The 14,851-nt window shown below is 42.7% G+C and overlaps 2 protein-coding genes across 4 annotated transcripts; one reads left to right on the top strand and one right to left on the bottom strand.

Annotated features, from left to right (window-relative positions):
• Positions 1-3,869: 3,869 nt before the first annotated feature.
• Positions 3,870-8,440, bottom strand: rnasekb (ribonuclease, RNase K b). 2 transcript variants are annotated; one of them, XM_071537193.1, is made up of 3 exons: positions 8,262-8,440; positions 6,882-6,964; positions 3,870-5,726 (listed from the first exon to the last, which is right to left on the bottom strand). In XM_071537193.1, the coding sequence occupies exons 1-3, from the start codon at positions 8,337-8,339 to the stop codon at positions 5,582-5,584; spliced, it is 306 nt and encodes a 101-aa protein (XP_071393294.1). In that variant the 5' UTR covers positions 8,340-8,440; the 3' UTR covers positions 3,870-5,581. The 2 variants fall into 2 exon arrangements, with proteins under 2 accessions (XP_071393294.1, XP_071393295.1); XM_071537194.1 differs by having other exon boundaries at positions 3,870-5,728; positions 6,893-6,964.
• Positions 8,441-8,574: 134 nt separating this feature from the next.
• bacc1 (BPTF associated chromatin complex component 1) lies at positions 8,575-14,819 on the top strand. 2 transcript variants are annotated; one of them, XM_071537196.1, is made up of 6 exons: positions 8,575-8,909; positions 9,429-9,523; positions 10,099-10,200; positions 11,253-11,482; positions 13,379-13,483; positions 13,831-14,819. In XM_071537196.1, exons 1-6 carry the CDS (start codon positions 8,889-8,891, stop codon positions 13,893-13,895), a joined length of 618 nt encoding a protein of 205 aa, XP_071393297.1. In that variant the 5' UTR covers positions 8,575-8,888; the 3' UTR covers positions 13,896-14,819. The 2 variants fall into 2 exon arrangements, with proteins under 2 accessions (XP_071393297.1, XP_071393298.1); XM_071537197.1 differs by lacking the exon at positions 10,099-10,200.
• The last annotated feature ends 32 nt before the right edge of the window (positions 14,820-14,851 follow it).

Here is a 14,851-nt window from a genome sequence, read left to right as displayed (position 1 = left end):
GTGTAGTGTGGGTGTGGCTCCCTCTCTCCCCCAGCTCCTGCTTCACCTCCACACCCGGACTTGGTCACTAATCACCCTTCCCCACAGTATATCTACCCCGGTTTTTCACCCACTCTTTGTCAGTTCGTCTGTTTTGCTTCCTGTTTGCTACCTGCTTTGTTCCTGTTCCGTTCCTGTTTCCCGGTCTTCCTGTCCTCCTGTCCTCCTGTCCTCCTGCCTTTTCACCAGTTTTTTCGTCTTGCCTTGTTTCCGGCCAGGTTGGTTTTTGTATTCCTTTGTTTCCCTTTTGTCTGTTGCCAGCCTGTGCCTTTTGTGTTTTCTGGTTTTTGGTTTTCCTGTGTTTGTACTTTGCTTTAGTTCTTTTTATTAAAACCTAAATTCAAGTAAAGCCCTCTGCCTGCCGGTCCGCATTTGGGTCCTCACCACACCTCCCCCCCCCTGACAAGATGTCTGGACTTCACCTCTCTTGCAGACCGGCGGACTTTGCGGCGTGTTCCCGGGAAGTCTGCGAGTGCTGAGGCTCCAAATCCACAATCCGTCCAGTCCACCAGGGGCCTCAGGCGGACTTTCTGCAGACTTCCAGAGAGTCCGCTTGGGGTGCAGACTTCAGCAGTGACGTGTATATAAAATTATATGTATTAAAAAGGCAGTGCGCACAGACATATTTGACATATAAGACATATTTGTATCTTTTGCTATTGTATGAACCATGTGGAGAGACACTTTTCTACTCCACTCTACTCCTCTAAATAAATAATGGTAAATATTACAATATCATATCACAACAATAGTGATCAGCAATAATGATAGGCCTAATACTCATAAAAGCTCATATAGATGGTAACACAGTCTGAAGGTAAGAAGTGGATTATCCTTCACCTGAAATGTTTGCCTTGTCATCCTGAAATGCAAATGAGGCAAGAGACTTGACGTGACGGTGAACCCGTCACGGTGCGGAAGACTGAAGTCCAGAGGGATCAGTCCACAAGTCCGGAGGGTGGACATGTGGATTCAGCTTGACAAGCCGGGTTCTCTCGCCTCCTCGCATCTTCTCCTCGTTCCCTCCCTGACCTTTGACCTTTGACCGAGGAGTCGAGGAGGAGACGAGGAGACGAGGAGACGAGGAGACGAGGAGAAATCGTTACCAAATGGAACGCACCCACACAGCAGCTCCACTGCTCCTGGTCCTGGTGTTTTTAGAAGTCACTTCTCGCTAGATTTTATTTTAATTAATAAAACAAACACAAAAAAAAACAAAAAAAAACAAATTAAAAAACAGGCTCTTTTTTTATGAAAGTAGAATGTAGTAAGTAGAAAGAAGGAAGTCTGTTTCCACCATGAGGAGGAATCATTATTCACTTCATCAGATGTAGGCTACAGATCTCTGTCTGTTCCAACACTTCCACAGTACACATAGTAAAATAAATCCTTTTTTGTTTTATTAATGATTAACAGGTTAAATGTCGCTGACATCAGTCATGTTGAAATATTTGAGGCAAAATCAAACTTTCTTCCAGCAAATAATATTTTCCAAGATATTCCAAAAAGGAAGACAGAGGGAATTAGACTGAAATAAGAGACGAACGGCTCTGCAGAAAACAGTAATATCACTGATATTAACGATGGTAAATCAATAGAACAGGAGCAGCAGCCGTCACCGTGGAAACGCTTCAGTCTGATCAGGATTATTAGCTGATGAACCAGAACTAACTGTATTTTCATCCAACCAAAGTTCTGAGGAATAAACATTTATTTCTCTGGTATTCAGTTTGAAACATCTGTGGAGAAACTGAGAGCTTGGAACGATAAACTTCTTTTTCATCAAAATTCTCAAAAGTTATTCACATATTCATGATGTTTTATGGCTCTGTCACAGTGAGTGTTCTGTAGCAGTGATTCTCAACCTTTTTCATATCAAGGACCCTAATTTAGTCCACATTAGGCCACGGACCCCCATTTGTTGAGATTTTGTCTCTCGGACCCAAATCTGAGAATATTGAGATAATTTATTGTTTATTTTATTTTGTCCAGAATCCCATGACTGTCTGTATTGTAGGTAGAGAAAATCTGCTCTTGCCTACCTTGTGTTTTTTGCTATGCTTGTTCTATATAATTTTTTTCACCATTGATTGTGTTTAGTTAGACCTAACTAGACACACTCTCTGTAAAGTCCTCTGAGACATGCTGTGATAAAAGACTATATAAAATAAATAAATAAACTTGACTTGACAGAGAAACTATGATCAAAACAGTCATATTTCTACATTCTCTAATTGTGTAATGATGAAAATAATGCTGAAGTTTAACAATTAATCGGTTTACCGGGCACCCCCTGGAACCCCCTCAAGGACCCCCGGTGGTCCCCGGACCCCACGTTGAGAACCACTGTTCTGTAGCGCTTTAGCAGTAAAGCGCTGCATCATGGTCCAAAGGCCTCGTGATGTAAAGTCGGTTTATGAAAACCCCAAAATGTGGTTTTCCTCTCCTCTGTCAGTAGATTTTGGGGCAATGCAGTCAGAGGCATTTTGCACTTTAAAATCTGTTTTTTAGTTCTAGTATAATATGTGTTTGCATCTTGTAATTCCTTTGTAATTGTTTAGTTTTCTCTCTCATAAGTGCAAAAACAAAAAAAAGATAATAGGCATAGCAATATTTAATGAGAGCATACAATAGTTTTTTATGTTAATCTCACTTTTGTATTTAAAAAAACTGTTTTGAATATCAATTTGAACGCAATCTTTAATAGCCTAATATCCCCACATATGTTATCACCATCTTTCTAAACAGATGAGCTTGTGTCGGCTTCCTCTTTCATCTCCACCCTCACCGGATGACCGGGTGTGCAGGGGCCTGCCGGAGGTGCTGGTACAGTCTGTGGCCTGCAGACAGAGGACAGATGGGTTCGGCCTTCAGAGCTCCGCCTGCTTTTGCTGTTTACTTTGCAACATGATTTGCATTCAGTTGTTAGACTTCAACAGATTCCAAAATCATATTCAGATAGGTGTTTTTCTTTTCTGAGTGTGTAAATCCTGAGTTGAGATTCAGGTGATGTTGTGCGACTGCCTCTGCGTATATTTGTGCCGTTTACTTGTTATCTGAGCCCAGGGGCCCTTTGACTCATAATCCACCTATGATGATAACATTTTGCTGATGAATGTTTTCCTGGGATCTGATCAGAGCGAGGTTATTATCGTTAACGAAAACTAACAAAATAACGAAAACTAGGTGTGAAAAAACATTTTTGCTAACTGAAATAAAAATAAAAACGAGGCTTTCCAAAAAAACGATAACTGAAACTGTATTGTGTGTTTACAAAACTAACTAAAATAAACAAAAATTATAGAGAAAATGTCTTTAGTTTTCGTCTTTGTCAATTTATTTCATACATAAGCCTAATATTTAGAATATTTGAATCTCGCCCCTGACAGATACCCCATATTACAAAAAAGACTAAAACACTGAAACTAATGAAAACTAAACTAAAACGAAGCATTTTCAAAAAATAAAAACTAAACTCCCAAACCTGCTTTAAAAACTAATTAAAACTAAACTGAAATTGAAAACAAAAAGTCAAAACGAAACAAGAATAAAAACTAATGAAAAATGCAAAACCATAATAACCTTGGATCAGATGATGTCATGTCCTGTAAACTTCAGAACATCTAGAGAAACATCAGCAGCTTCTACTCTGCTTTCTTTTTATTCATCTTTCAGTGTTGGAAGTCATTTCTCATCGTTTCCTGTCATTCTGACAGATTCACCTGTTTTCTTTTTCTTTTCTTTTCTTTTCCCTCGTTTCCCTCTGGAGCGACTCGAGCTCGATCCTCATGCAAATTAATAATAAAACACAGTGATCGTCTCATATTTCCACACCCACTTTATTGCAGGAACATCCACAATAAAACCACATGAAACACTTCCTGGTTTCTCCCACAGTAATGGAACTGAGCATGTGCAGACCGGACGCAGTTTAGATTTACAGCAGCGACGCCTCGACTTCTGCTGCTTTCCTTCACCAGGTGAAACAGCCTGTTAGCGCTGTTAGCATTCCTTATTACAACCAATGGGAACTGCTAGCCGCAAGCTAGAGTGACAGAGGAACCTCTCTTCTCTTTCCTCAGTGAAAAGGAAGAGAGGAGCAGAACAGACTGATGAGCTGTGAAGGTGAAGCGGATAAATAAAGGTTTTAAAACACAGAACTAGAACTGACAGAATGGTTCTTCCACTGTTTCTCATGCCAATTTGTCTAGTTCAGCATAAAATGGTAATTATGGAATTTTAAGTGTTAGTTGCCATGGTGACAACACAGTCTGGACATTAAGTCTGCAAAGTCTGTCTCTCTGTGAGAACTGAGCAGATGAGTCTGTTAGCAAACTGTCAGAACTCAACTGGAAGCTAACGTTAGCGACGAGGCTAACGTAGCTTCATCACAGACTGGACTTCTCTCTCTAGCTCTTCTGGTCAACATTAGCATGTTAGCATTAGCATGTTAGCATTCCATGGCAGCAAGGAGACAGAGAAGCTGCTCTGGTTCTTGCTGTCAAACCTCTCAGCTCAGTGACTTCCTGTGAGTCTCTTCAGACAGAAGCTAGTCCAACGGGTCACAGCAAGATGGCCGCCGCTCAGACCGCCCAGCAACAACCGTTCTGTCTGTTCTAGCTCTGTGGTTTAAAACTGAGGCTGAGCTGAAGGAAGACAGACCGCCGCTCCACACAAACATCAGAGTCAGATCAGGGCTGAACGATTAATCGAAATTTTATCGAAATCGCAATATGGCCTACTGCAATTTTCAAATCGCAAAATATCATTTTAAAGTAAATATTGTGGAGCTGCAGAGATGTCCTGGCCTACACATCATATTCTACAGACTGAAGAAAACATCTTTGTTTGGTACAGATCCCCGCAAAAACCACACCATAATCATTTTAATACGTTTTTCAATGAAAATGAGAATACTTATGTAAAAATTATCATTCCCTCTAATATCGCAAATCATATCATAATTGCAATATCAGTCAAAATAATCGCAATTAGATATTTTGTCAAAGTCGTTCAGCACTAAGTCAGATTCTCCTCAGATGTTTCTGTGAAGCAGCTTTGTCCAGTTCAGATAAATATGATGAAATAAAAGAGTTTGACTGAAGCAACAACATGCAGGAAACCGCTCAGAGGAATGATGGACTTCATACAACAACAACAACAACAACAACAACAACAACACACTCCACTACACAAACACTCCAAATAATAAATAATGATTTTCTCTTCAGCCCAGACTGGAGCAGCAGCTCCGTTTTCATCTGGACCAACGGTCGGCTCCTGCGACCTCGGCTGCTGATTGGTCAGTTAGAAAGGAAGTGATGTAACATCGGAACAGAACGTCTATTGACAGAAAATTACGTAACATCTCCTCCAGACGCCTCGGGTCACTGACGTCCAGGTCTTCTGGGGTCGGGTTAGGGGTCAGGGGTCAGGCTGGGGGTCAGGTAGGGGTCAGGGGTCGGGCTGGGGGTCAGGGGTCGGGCTGGGGGTCAGGTAGGGGTCAGGGGTCAGGGGTCGGGCTGGGACGTCCCTCCAGGTTCTATGTGACCATGTACTCCTGGCGCTTGTTGAGCCGGACCTGGCAGAGCGACACGGCGCCCACCGCCACATAGACCGCCGCCGCGATGAAGCAGTTGATGCCGACCTGATTATACAGACTGTAGACGTTCTGAGGAGGATTCTTACTGTGGAGACACAGAGAGAGAGAGAGACGGGTCAGCGAGGAGAGACGGGTCAGCGAGGAGAGACGGGGCAGCAAGGAGAGACGGGTCAGCTGCTGTCTGTCTGTCTGGATGGTGATGTTAGGTGTGATATCAAACAAAACAGAAATATTCAAATAATATTCCTACCATACCTCATTTTATCAGAGTTTTTAAGTAAAATTTGCTTGTCATCATCAGTTCAGACAGCAGAAATGTGTCACGATATCAAAATATCTTCATATCATCACAATATGATTCCACTGAAAGACAATAAACGATAATATTGAATTATCGCCCAGCCCTAGGCTGATCATGTTTAGGCTATGCATGGATGAAGAAAATTTATTAATTAGGCTATTTTGCAATGTATAGGACTACATGCATATTTGCTTACTGTTGGAATAGCCTAGAGGTTGTTTCATGTCCTCTGAGTGTTTGTTGTTAGCACATCTAAAAAATGATATAACTAACTTGTGATTTTGTTTGGAAGCTGCTGTGTCACCTGAGTGATGATTCAGTTTGTTTGGCTAAAAAGTGAACTGAAGAACTGAAGGAGGCCGTCTGGCCTGAAACGTCTGTGTGGCAATAAATATAAATGAATTAACTGGAGTGCTGCTGGACTTTTTCATTACACAGTTTTTGAGGATTCAGCAGCTGAGGGCTGAGTGTGTTTTTTGGTAAATTGTTTAGAACTTTAGATACGACAACTCCAACTGACTGTTAGGAGCTGCAGGGTTACTGCAGCTGCCTCCTCGCTATAAACACATCTTCTGACATGAATGACATGTAGCTGCCATGAGCTTCAGCTTCCATGAGCTTCAGCAGCTTCAGCTCGTGTTATGGAAGCAGGAAGCTGGAAGCAGGAAGCAGGAAGCAGGAAGCAGGAAGCTGGAAGCAGGAAGCAGGAAGCTGGAAGCAGGAAGCTGTGATGAAACACAGAGAACAGGAAGCGGCCGCCCTGAGCTGCAGGAGCAGAGAAGCTCTGTGAGAACCGACTGAAATTAACTCAACAGCTAAGAACCGACAGCTGTACAGTTCAGGAGCACATCTGCGATTCTGCTCCGACCAATCAGGAGGCAGCACATGTGACCCGGCTGTAAAGTGTCCCGCGGTGCGGAGGAGGAGGAGGAGACTCACTCGTTGCGGATGTCCTCCTCGGTGAACGGGACGTCCTCGATCAGCACGGCCGACTTGGCGCTGAAGAAGATTCCCAGCATGACCTGCAAAGTGTGTGTGGGGGGGGGGGGGTCAACAGGTTAAAGAGGCACCGAGTCATCTGTGACATCATCAACCTCCAGCAGCGAGCAGCAGGAAGTACAACAGACAACTTCTCTGCTTCTCTATCAGTGCTGATCAATAACCTGATCAACCTGCAGATATATGATGTCATCCTGGCCCTCACACTAAACTTCCTTTCTTCTTTACTGAACACTTGTCATGTACAACAGAGGCACTTCATAAACTTACATATTGATCAGTGTATAGGCCTATACACTATATATATATATATAAACATAAAACAATGTAAACAAATAAATACAGAAGCAAACAAACTGACAATGACAGCATCATCAGGTCTTCCAGGTTTCTGTTTGGGGATTTGGTCTCAGCTCTAAACTAAAGTAGGGCTGCAACTAACGATTATTTTCATTGTCGATTAATCTGACGATTATTTTCTCGATTAATCGATTAGTTGTTTGGTCTATAAAATGTCAGAAAATGGTGAAAAATGTGGATCAGTGTTTCCCAAAGCCCAAGATGATGTCCTCAAATGTCTTGTTTTGTCCACAACCCAAAGATATTCAGTTTACTGTCATAGAGGAGGAAAGAAACCAGGAAATATTCACATTTAAGAAGCTGGAATCAGAGAATTTGGACTTCGTTTTCTTAAAAAATTACTCAAACAGATTAATCGATTATCAAAATACGGTAGTTGGCGATTAATTTAATTTAATAGTTGACAACTAATCGATTAATCGTTGCAGCTCAAAACTAAAGGATCGGATTCTTCTAAAATAAATTGGATGAACTTCATGACGTCAGTAATCAATCCATATTAATGTGAAGCTGCAGTGGATCGATGCTTCATTCATTAAGATAAACACCAAACCTCAGCCGGCCGCATGCCGTTATAAAGACACACATGTCCAACACTGGCTCATTGATAATACTGTATTGATTACACAAGACCATCCATATCGATGGGAAACGAGCCAGTACTGTTAGCTAGCTAGGCCCGGGCTCCGACTATTTACTGGACGCAGCAAGTTCCACTGAAGGACTAGTTTAAACGGTTTGGATATTGATATTTCCATCTCATACTGCAGCGTTGGCTTTTCTCTCAAGGACACTTTTATTAATTTTCAGCAAGCAAGTGTAAATATCACAAACGATGTCAGGAAAACCAGGAAAACGCGATATTGCTTTGAAACCGTCGACGTCTCTCCACGAATAAATACATCTGCCCGCTCCAGGATTTAGCCCGCTCCCTGTCAGGACATAATCCGTGTTCCTTACCAGCATGATCACTCCCCAGATGCTGATCACTATCCCGCACGCGGCCATCTTCGGGCCGCAAAACAGAAGCGACGGCATCTCTGTCTGATCCTCTGTCAGATTCTGCTAATGTTTAAATTCACTGATCTGAGAAATGTCGTTTCATCGAAGGACGACGCTCCGACCAGCTGGCAGTTGATCACTCGGTAATCCTCGGTACAATTCGGCAACGATCGTCGCCTGCTCGGCTGCAGCGAGGGAACCAATCAAAAAATGTCTACTGAAACACGCCCCGCCTTTTCCTCTCACACTGACCAATGGGATTCAACCCTCAAACTCGCGCAACATTCCCTTTATCTCCTCTGCCTTTGCACATATTGCGTTTATTTTATGATATTTAAGTAATATTTTCCCACAGATGTAATGGTACAAACTGCACTAAATTAAAGCAAGTCACAGTTTCCACCTTGGATCGTATCTTCCGACGCTTTGGCTGCTGTAGACGCGCAGTCTATATGGAAGCCCGCTAACGTTAGCTAGGGAAGCTAACTTCAGCTAGCAGCTAGCAGCTAGCCGGTGTATTGTTGTTGTTTTGAGTGACGAACAAGAGAAGAAGAGTTTGAAACCAGCTGCAACATTTCTTCAGACATGACTTCTGCCTCTGCTAAGGTAACTTCTTACCTGCTCAGCACGGTGTGCGCATGACCATGGTCTAAGTTGTTTCTTTAGCCTCGAGACGTTACGTTCTTTTGCACGGAGAGAAATACACACAAAACTCCATTCAAAAATCAGCTAACTTATGTGGCCGTGGTCGACGGCATAAACACATATCTCCTGTAACAGGATTTTAGATATTTTCTGAACTGTTATGTTCCACTGGTAAATTCGGCATGAATATAATTTAATAAAAAGTTCTTGTTTCAGTAAAAAACAACCTTTACAGTTGGTTCCTCTGTCGCTCCCACAGTCTCCTTCCACCAGAATACACAGGCGATATCGAGCAGTGTGAACCAATTACAAAAGTGCATGTTTAACGAAGCTAAGTGCTGCTTGGTGGATCAGCTGTATGCCGAATTTACCAAGAGACCCTCACGATTTAGAAAAGGTCTGAAGCCGGGTTTAAGAAGCAACACACACACACACACACACACACTCTCACACTACCTGTCCATGCTGGTGTGTGTGCAGGTGGGGGAGATCTTCTCGGCGGCAGGAGCAGCCTTCACCAAGCTGGGAGAGCTGACCATGCAGCTGCATCCAGTGTCCGACTCCAGTCCTGCAGGGTGAGAGAGACACACACACACGCACGCGCACACACACACACACACACACACACACACACCAGGCGTACACTCCAATACTGTCCTTTTATTAAATATCAGATATCATCACCTCTGATATGATGCAGCTTCCCCCTGACCACAGATACAGAAAACCTGACTGGACATTTGATTTTCTATGTACAGTTTATTTATTCATTTAATTGCTCAATTATGTATTTTGTATATTAATTTTAAGATCTAATGTATCTCAGAGTTTCCCTATCACTAGGTCAACCACTAGTATACATTTACATATATATACATACACACACACACATTAAACAGGGACTTCTCAGCAGCACTGTCAGTACTGATTCTGTACTAAACTGTAAATATCGTCTTATCTGTTATTTTTTCTGAACAGTTTAGATTCAGACTGGTTGGGTTTGCATTCACTGGTCAGAAATGATTGCGATGTAATTAATCTCTCTCCATTATGTGTGTGTGTGTGTGTGTGTGTGTGTGTGTGTGTGTGTGTGTGTGGGACGCTCCATGCTGCAGGTGTACTGGACAGTAACTCAGTCTTTCTCTTCCAGAGCCAAATGGACGGAGACGGAGATCGAGATGCTGCGCCTGGCGGTGCGGCGCTTCGGAGACGACCTGAACAACATCAGCACCGTGATCAAGGAGAGGACTGTGTAAGTCTGTGTGTGTGTGTGTGTGTGTGTGTGTGTGTGTGTGTGTGTGTGTGTGTTACTTTACAACTAAATTTGAAGTTCATGTGTGAAACAGACGTTTTGGGAACTCGGCTGGTTGGTCGACTTGCCTCCTCCTCCATGTTAGAACCGGAGCGTCACCAAACTCCTCTGAGTCTCTGCTTGGTCTCTGTCTGCACATGCTAACATGTTAGCATGTTAGCATGTTAGCATGTTACATCCTCAAATGTCTTGTTTTGTCCACAACCCAAAGATATTCAGTTTACTGTCATAGAGGAGGAAAGAAACCAGAAAATATTCACATTTAAGAAGCTGGAATCAGAGAATTTTGACTTATTTTTCTTAAAAAATTACTCAAACCGATTAATCGATTATCAAAATAGTTGGCGATTAATTTAATAGTTGACAACTAATCGATTAATCGTTGCAGCTCTATTCTTGGTGAATTTCCATTATCGGGATAATCGTGAACATCCTCACATGAGCGTGAATATTCTCACGGGTGACTTGAAAAATCTGTCTAGCTCACTAACGTTCAGTCCTGATTTCCTGATTCATTTTGAACCGTGTGACTGTTTGGATATCAGGTTGATAGGTAGATTCTTTTTATTAATGGATGTTTTTCTCTCATTGTGATTACCTGCTGGGTGTTGGTGAGAGTCTGAATCTGTCCTTGTTTGTTTTTAACTAAAAAGGATGTTCACAAAAAAAAGATATGTGTCCTATGATGCAATAACAACATTTGTCTCTTAACAAAATGTAAGGTAAAGTGATTCCAGAATGTTTTAGTGCCATTTTAAGAGTTTTAAGCATATTTTGATGATTATCGGGATAATATCGTGAATCGCAATTATTTTGGCCCGGATAATCGTGACATGACGTTTTCATATCGTCTCGTTCTTTTCGCCACAATGAGCGAAGAGAAAACGTTCGGCGAGTTCAGCTGTGACCGCCTCTTTAAGTTGACCGGCGGGCCGGTTCCCCGGGCGGTCCTTGTGCTCCCGTGGGTCAGCTGACCTCCCGTGTGTCCGCAGAGCGCAGATCAAGAGCACCGTGAAGAGGAAGCTGTACGAGGACAGCCGGGTGCCCATCGCCTCCGAGTCGCCCAAGAAGACCGTCAAGAAGACCGCGGCCGCCATGGCGCCGGCGCCGGCCGCCGCCGCCCCCGCCATGATCGCCGTGCCGACCTCGCAGGTCGTCGTGGCGACGGGGATGCAGAGCGGCCCCTCTCTGGCCCCGCCCATCAAGAAGCAGAAGACCGCAGGTGAGAAGAAACGAGAGAAAACTAGTTTACATCTTTCAGTGTGTCCTCTCTCTCCTCCTCGCCCCTCTGGCAGGATGACATCACTTCACTTTAATCTCACTGTCATTTCATTCACTGGACTTTCTCCTGATCACACAAAGTATCAGACTGACTGTCATCAGGTTTCTCCCCATGCACAGTGCAGCCTGCTGTACAATTCAACACTAAACCATCTACAGTCTTCCCATAGGAGTCTGTGGGACTAGACCTGATCAGGTGTGTGTGTGTGTGTGATAGATAGATAGATAGATAGATAGATAGATAGATAGATAGATAGATAGATAGTATAGATAGATAGATAGATAGATAGATAGATAGATAGATAGATAGTATGAAGTACTTTATTTATCCCCAAAGAGAAATTACAGTGTTGCAGCAGCAATTCACATAAATGATGAAAAACACACAATGAGGGAGATAAAAAGTCAAAAAGTCAGAACACGGAATTACAAAATATATATATATTTATATACATAAAAAACTACACTACAACTACTATATACTATAGTTGTAGTTATAGTATAGTTTATAGTAGTTGTAGTGTGTGTGTGTGTGTGTGTGTGTGTGTGTGTGTGTGTGTGTGTTGGGGTCTGAGGCTTTACAGTTTCACCTAGCCTGTTCACCGGCAGTTATTTCAGACAGATACTGTCGGAGACACCTGATTGGACGGTGGATGTAGGCGGGACAAACCTACTTAACGACGAGCGTTACAGAGCGCGACAACAACTATGTTGTCATGGCAACAAAATGGCGGCGCCGGTGTTTTCCGGCAAAGGTGTTGGATGAGAGGAAGATAGATTTAGCGACTTCGTCAGTTCGATGAATTAAAATTGAATCAATGAATTAAAACAGGAACAATCAGCTGTTTAAACAGTGGTTCTCAACATGGGGTCCGGGGACCACCAGGGGTCCTTGATGGGGTTCCAGGGGGTCCCCAGCAAATTTATGAATTGTTAAACTTCACCATTATGTAATTTACAAGAAGTTAACACAGAGTTCCTAGTTCCTAGTGAATCATAGTTTTACTGTCATCTCTCTACCTTCAATACAGACAGTCATGGAATTCTGGAGAAAATCATATCCAGCAATAAACATATTTTCAGATTTGGGTCCGAGAGACAAAATCTCATCAAATGGGGTCCGTGGCCCTAATGTGGACTAAATTAGGGTCCTTGATATGAAAAGGGTTGAGAATCACTGGTTTAAAAGCTCAGAAGTGAAGCTGCCATGACTCTGAGAAGTTTCCAGATTACATCAGTCTGCTCTGCTGCTGTGATTGGTCAAAGATTTTAATAACTTAAAACTAACACCAACCAATCATTCGGGCGAGAAATGACATCATTGAATCAATCGTGGATAGACTGAACGGACCGATATGAATCACCAGGCAAATTCAAAAAGTGCTAAACACTGAGATCCATGGAGCTGGACAGCAGGAGTGGCTGTAGATCCATTCAGTAACGTTCTCAGTAAAAGTGAATAGTGTGATAAGGTGGATTTGGTTACTGTGACACAGTAAACTGTCTTGTCTTTAGCCCTAGTCTCTACTCCAAAACATGAAGAGTTGGAGCTTGAGAAGAGTCAGCTCAGTTAACCTGAACAAACTGTTAGCCTAGCTAACTAGCCGGCAAACACACTGATGTTAATGTGAACACGCTAACGCTAGCTGCTGCTAGTTAGCTAACTAGCAGCATCGTTTTCACCTGGACCAAAAGAGACGAACACACCAGGAAGAACCTTTTCTCTTCAGTCTCATCCCAATGAATCCTCCTCTTCCTCCTCCTCCTCTCCCCCTCCTCCCCCCCGTCCCCCTCTTCCCCTCCTCCTCCTCCTCCCTCCTCCTCCTCCTCCTCTCAGATGTGACTCTCAGTGCTCTGAATGACTCGGATGTGAACAGTGACCTGGTGGACATTGAAGGACTCGGCGACGGCTCCTCCAACAAGAAGCTCAACTTTGACCAAGGTGACCAAATCTCACATGAAGGAAAAACATTTTCCACTGTGATTTGAGTTTATTGATCAATTTTTGAAGTTGAAACTGATTATAGAAATCAAACTCATGATGCTCTTACCAAGTTTTTATCCTATTAAAACCATATTGCATTGAAAAGTCCTAGATATTTAGTTTTCTTTAAGATATTAAATTGATACTGGACTCTTGATTTGTTCTGACTTGACTTGCTGTTCTACATTTAGACTTGAGACTTGAGACTTGACTTTAATGACTTGGACTTGACTTGGACTTGACTTGGTAATCTACATTAAGACCTCTGGTTCCAGTTCCTCATGTTCCTCATGTTGTTTCCTCAGAGAGCCTGAACCTGGACTCCAGCCTCATCATGAACTCCAGTGACCTCCCCCTTCTGTCCCGCTGACCTCCTGACCTCCTGACCTTTGACCCCGGCCCGGAGCAGAGTTCCCCGGCTCCCCTCCAGTTTTATTTTCTCTCCTGTTCCTCCTGCCGTTCATCACTCAGACTCAGAGGAGCGCTGAAGCTGCCGCTCTGTAAGATCAGAGGCAACTTGAGGAAAAGTTCAGTTTCAGTGAGTTTTACTTTCAGAGCAGCAGTCATGTTTTTCACAGGGTGGAGACACAGAACTAGAACAGATAGAACGGTCTTTCCCCGCCGCTCTGACCCGTTCTGTCCGCTCCGGTTCTGTGGGAGGAAATGAGATCTCGGATTGAAACTCTTCACCTTTAAAGACGTGGCTCCTGACAGAACGACTGACAGCACATTAACTTCAGTCTTCATCTGTTTCAGAGACTCTGAATGATGAACTGCAGGTTTTTATTTTTATTTTCCACAAAACAATGATGTGTAGCATTTTGGAGGAGAACTCCTGATCATGTTTCCACCGGGTGTTTCCGTCTGACCCGTGGGTCCGGACGGTTTGGAAAACCAATTTGACCAAATCTGAAAAGTTGTGAAAATGTTTTGAATCACAAAGTGAACTATATGTCCATCATGTCCTGCAGAGCCTCCTGGTCCAGCTCAGCTCCTCAACCTGAAAAACAAACATTATTATTTTCATCATCTAGTGAGATTTCTTCCTCAATATTAAGAGATACTAAGTCATATTCATCAGATCTCATAATTATGACTTAGTATCTCATAATACTAACTCATATTGATGAGAAAGTTTCTCACAATTATGAGATACTAAGTCGTCAAATTGAGAACAAAATCTCAGGTAACACTTTACAATAAGGGTCACTAAGTTAAGGGTTAGTTAATGCTTAATAAGCATTAACTAACCCTTAACTAACAGTTAACTAATGTGTCTGGTAATCATTTACTAATGGTGTTCATGTTAACTAAGGTGTTAATTTA

Source organism: Centroberyx affinis, unplaced genomic scaffold (assembly GCF_046629955.1).
Source record: "Centroberyx affinis isolate AG114_WGS23_722 - 3 ecotype Tasmania unplaced genomic scaffold, CSIRO-AGI_Caff_v1 ptg002990l_1, whole genome shotgun sequence".
NCBI classification, from domain to species: Eukaryota; Metazoa; Chordata; class Actinopteri; order Beryciformes; family Berycidae; genus Centroberyx; species Centroberyx affinis.
This window is presented reverse-complemented; position numbering and strand designations above follow the sequence as displayed.

Excerpts from the sequence above, each read along its gene's own strand:
- rnasekb (XM_071537193.1), bottom strand. The coding sequence starts at position 8,339 with ATGCCGTCGCTTCTGTTTTGCGGCCCGAAGATGGCCGCGTGCGGGATA. Across the intron at positions 6,965-8,261 it reads TCTGGGGAGTGATCATGCTG|GTCATGCTGGGAATCTTCTT; the intron begins GTAAGGAACACG and ends CACACTTTGCAG. Across the intron at positions 5,727-6,881 it reads GAGGAGGACATCCGCAACGA|TAAGAATCCTCCTCAGAACG; the intron begins GTGAGTCTCCTC and ends GTGTCTCCACAG.
- bacc1 (XM_071537196.1), top strand. The coding sequence starts at position 8,889 with ATGACTTCTGCCTCTGCTAAG. Across the intron at positions 8,910-9,428 it reads TGACTTCTGCCTCTGCTAAG|GTGGGGGAGATCTTCTCGGC; the intron begins GTAACTTCTTAC and ends GTGTGTGTGCAG. Across the intron at positions 10,201-11,252 it reads GTGATCAAGGAGAGGACTGT|AGCGCAGATCAAGAGCACCG; the intron begins GTAAGTCTGTGT and ends GTGTGTCCGCAG.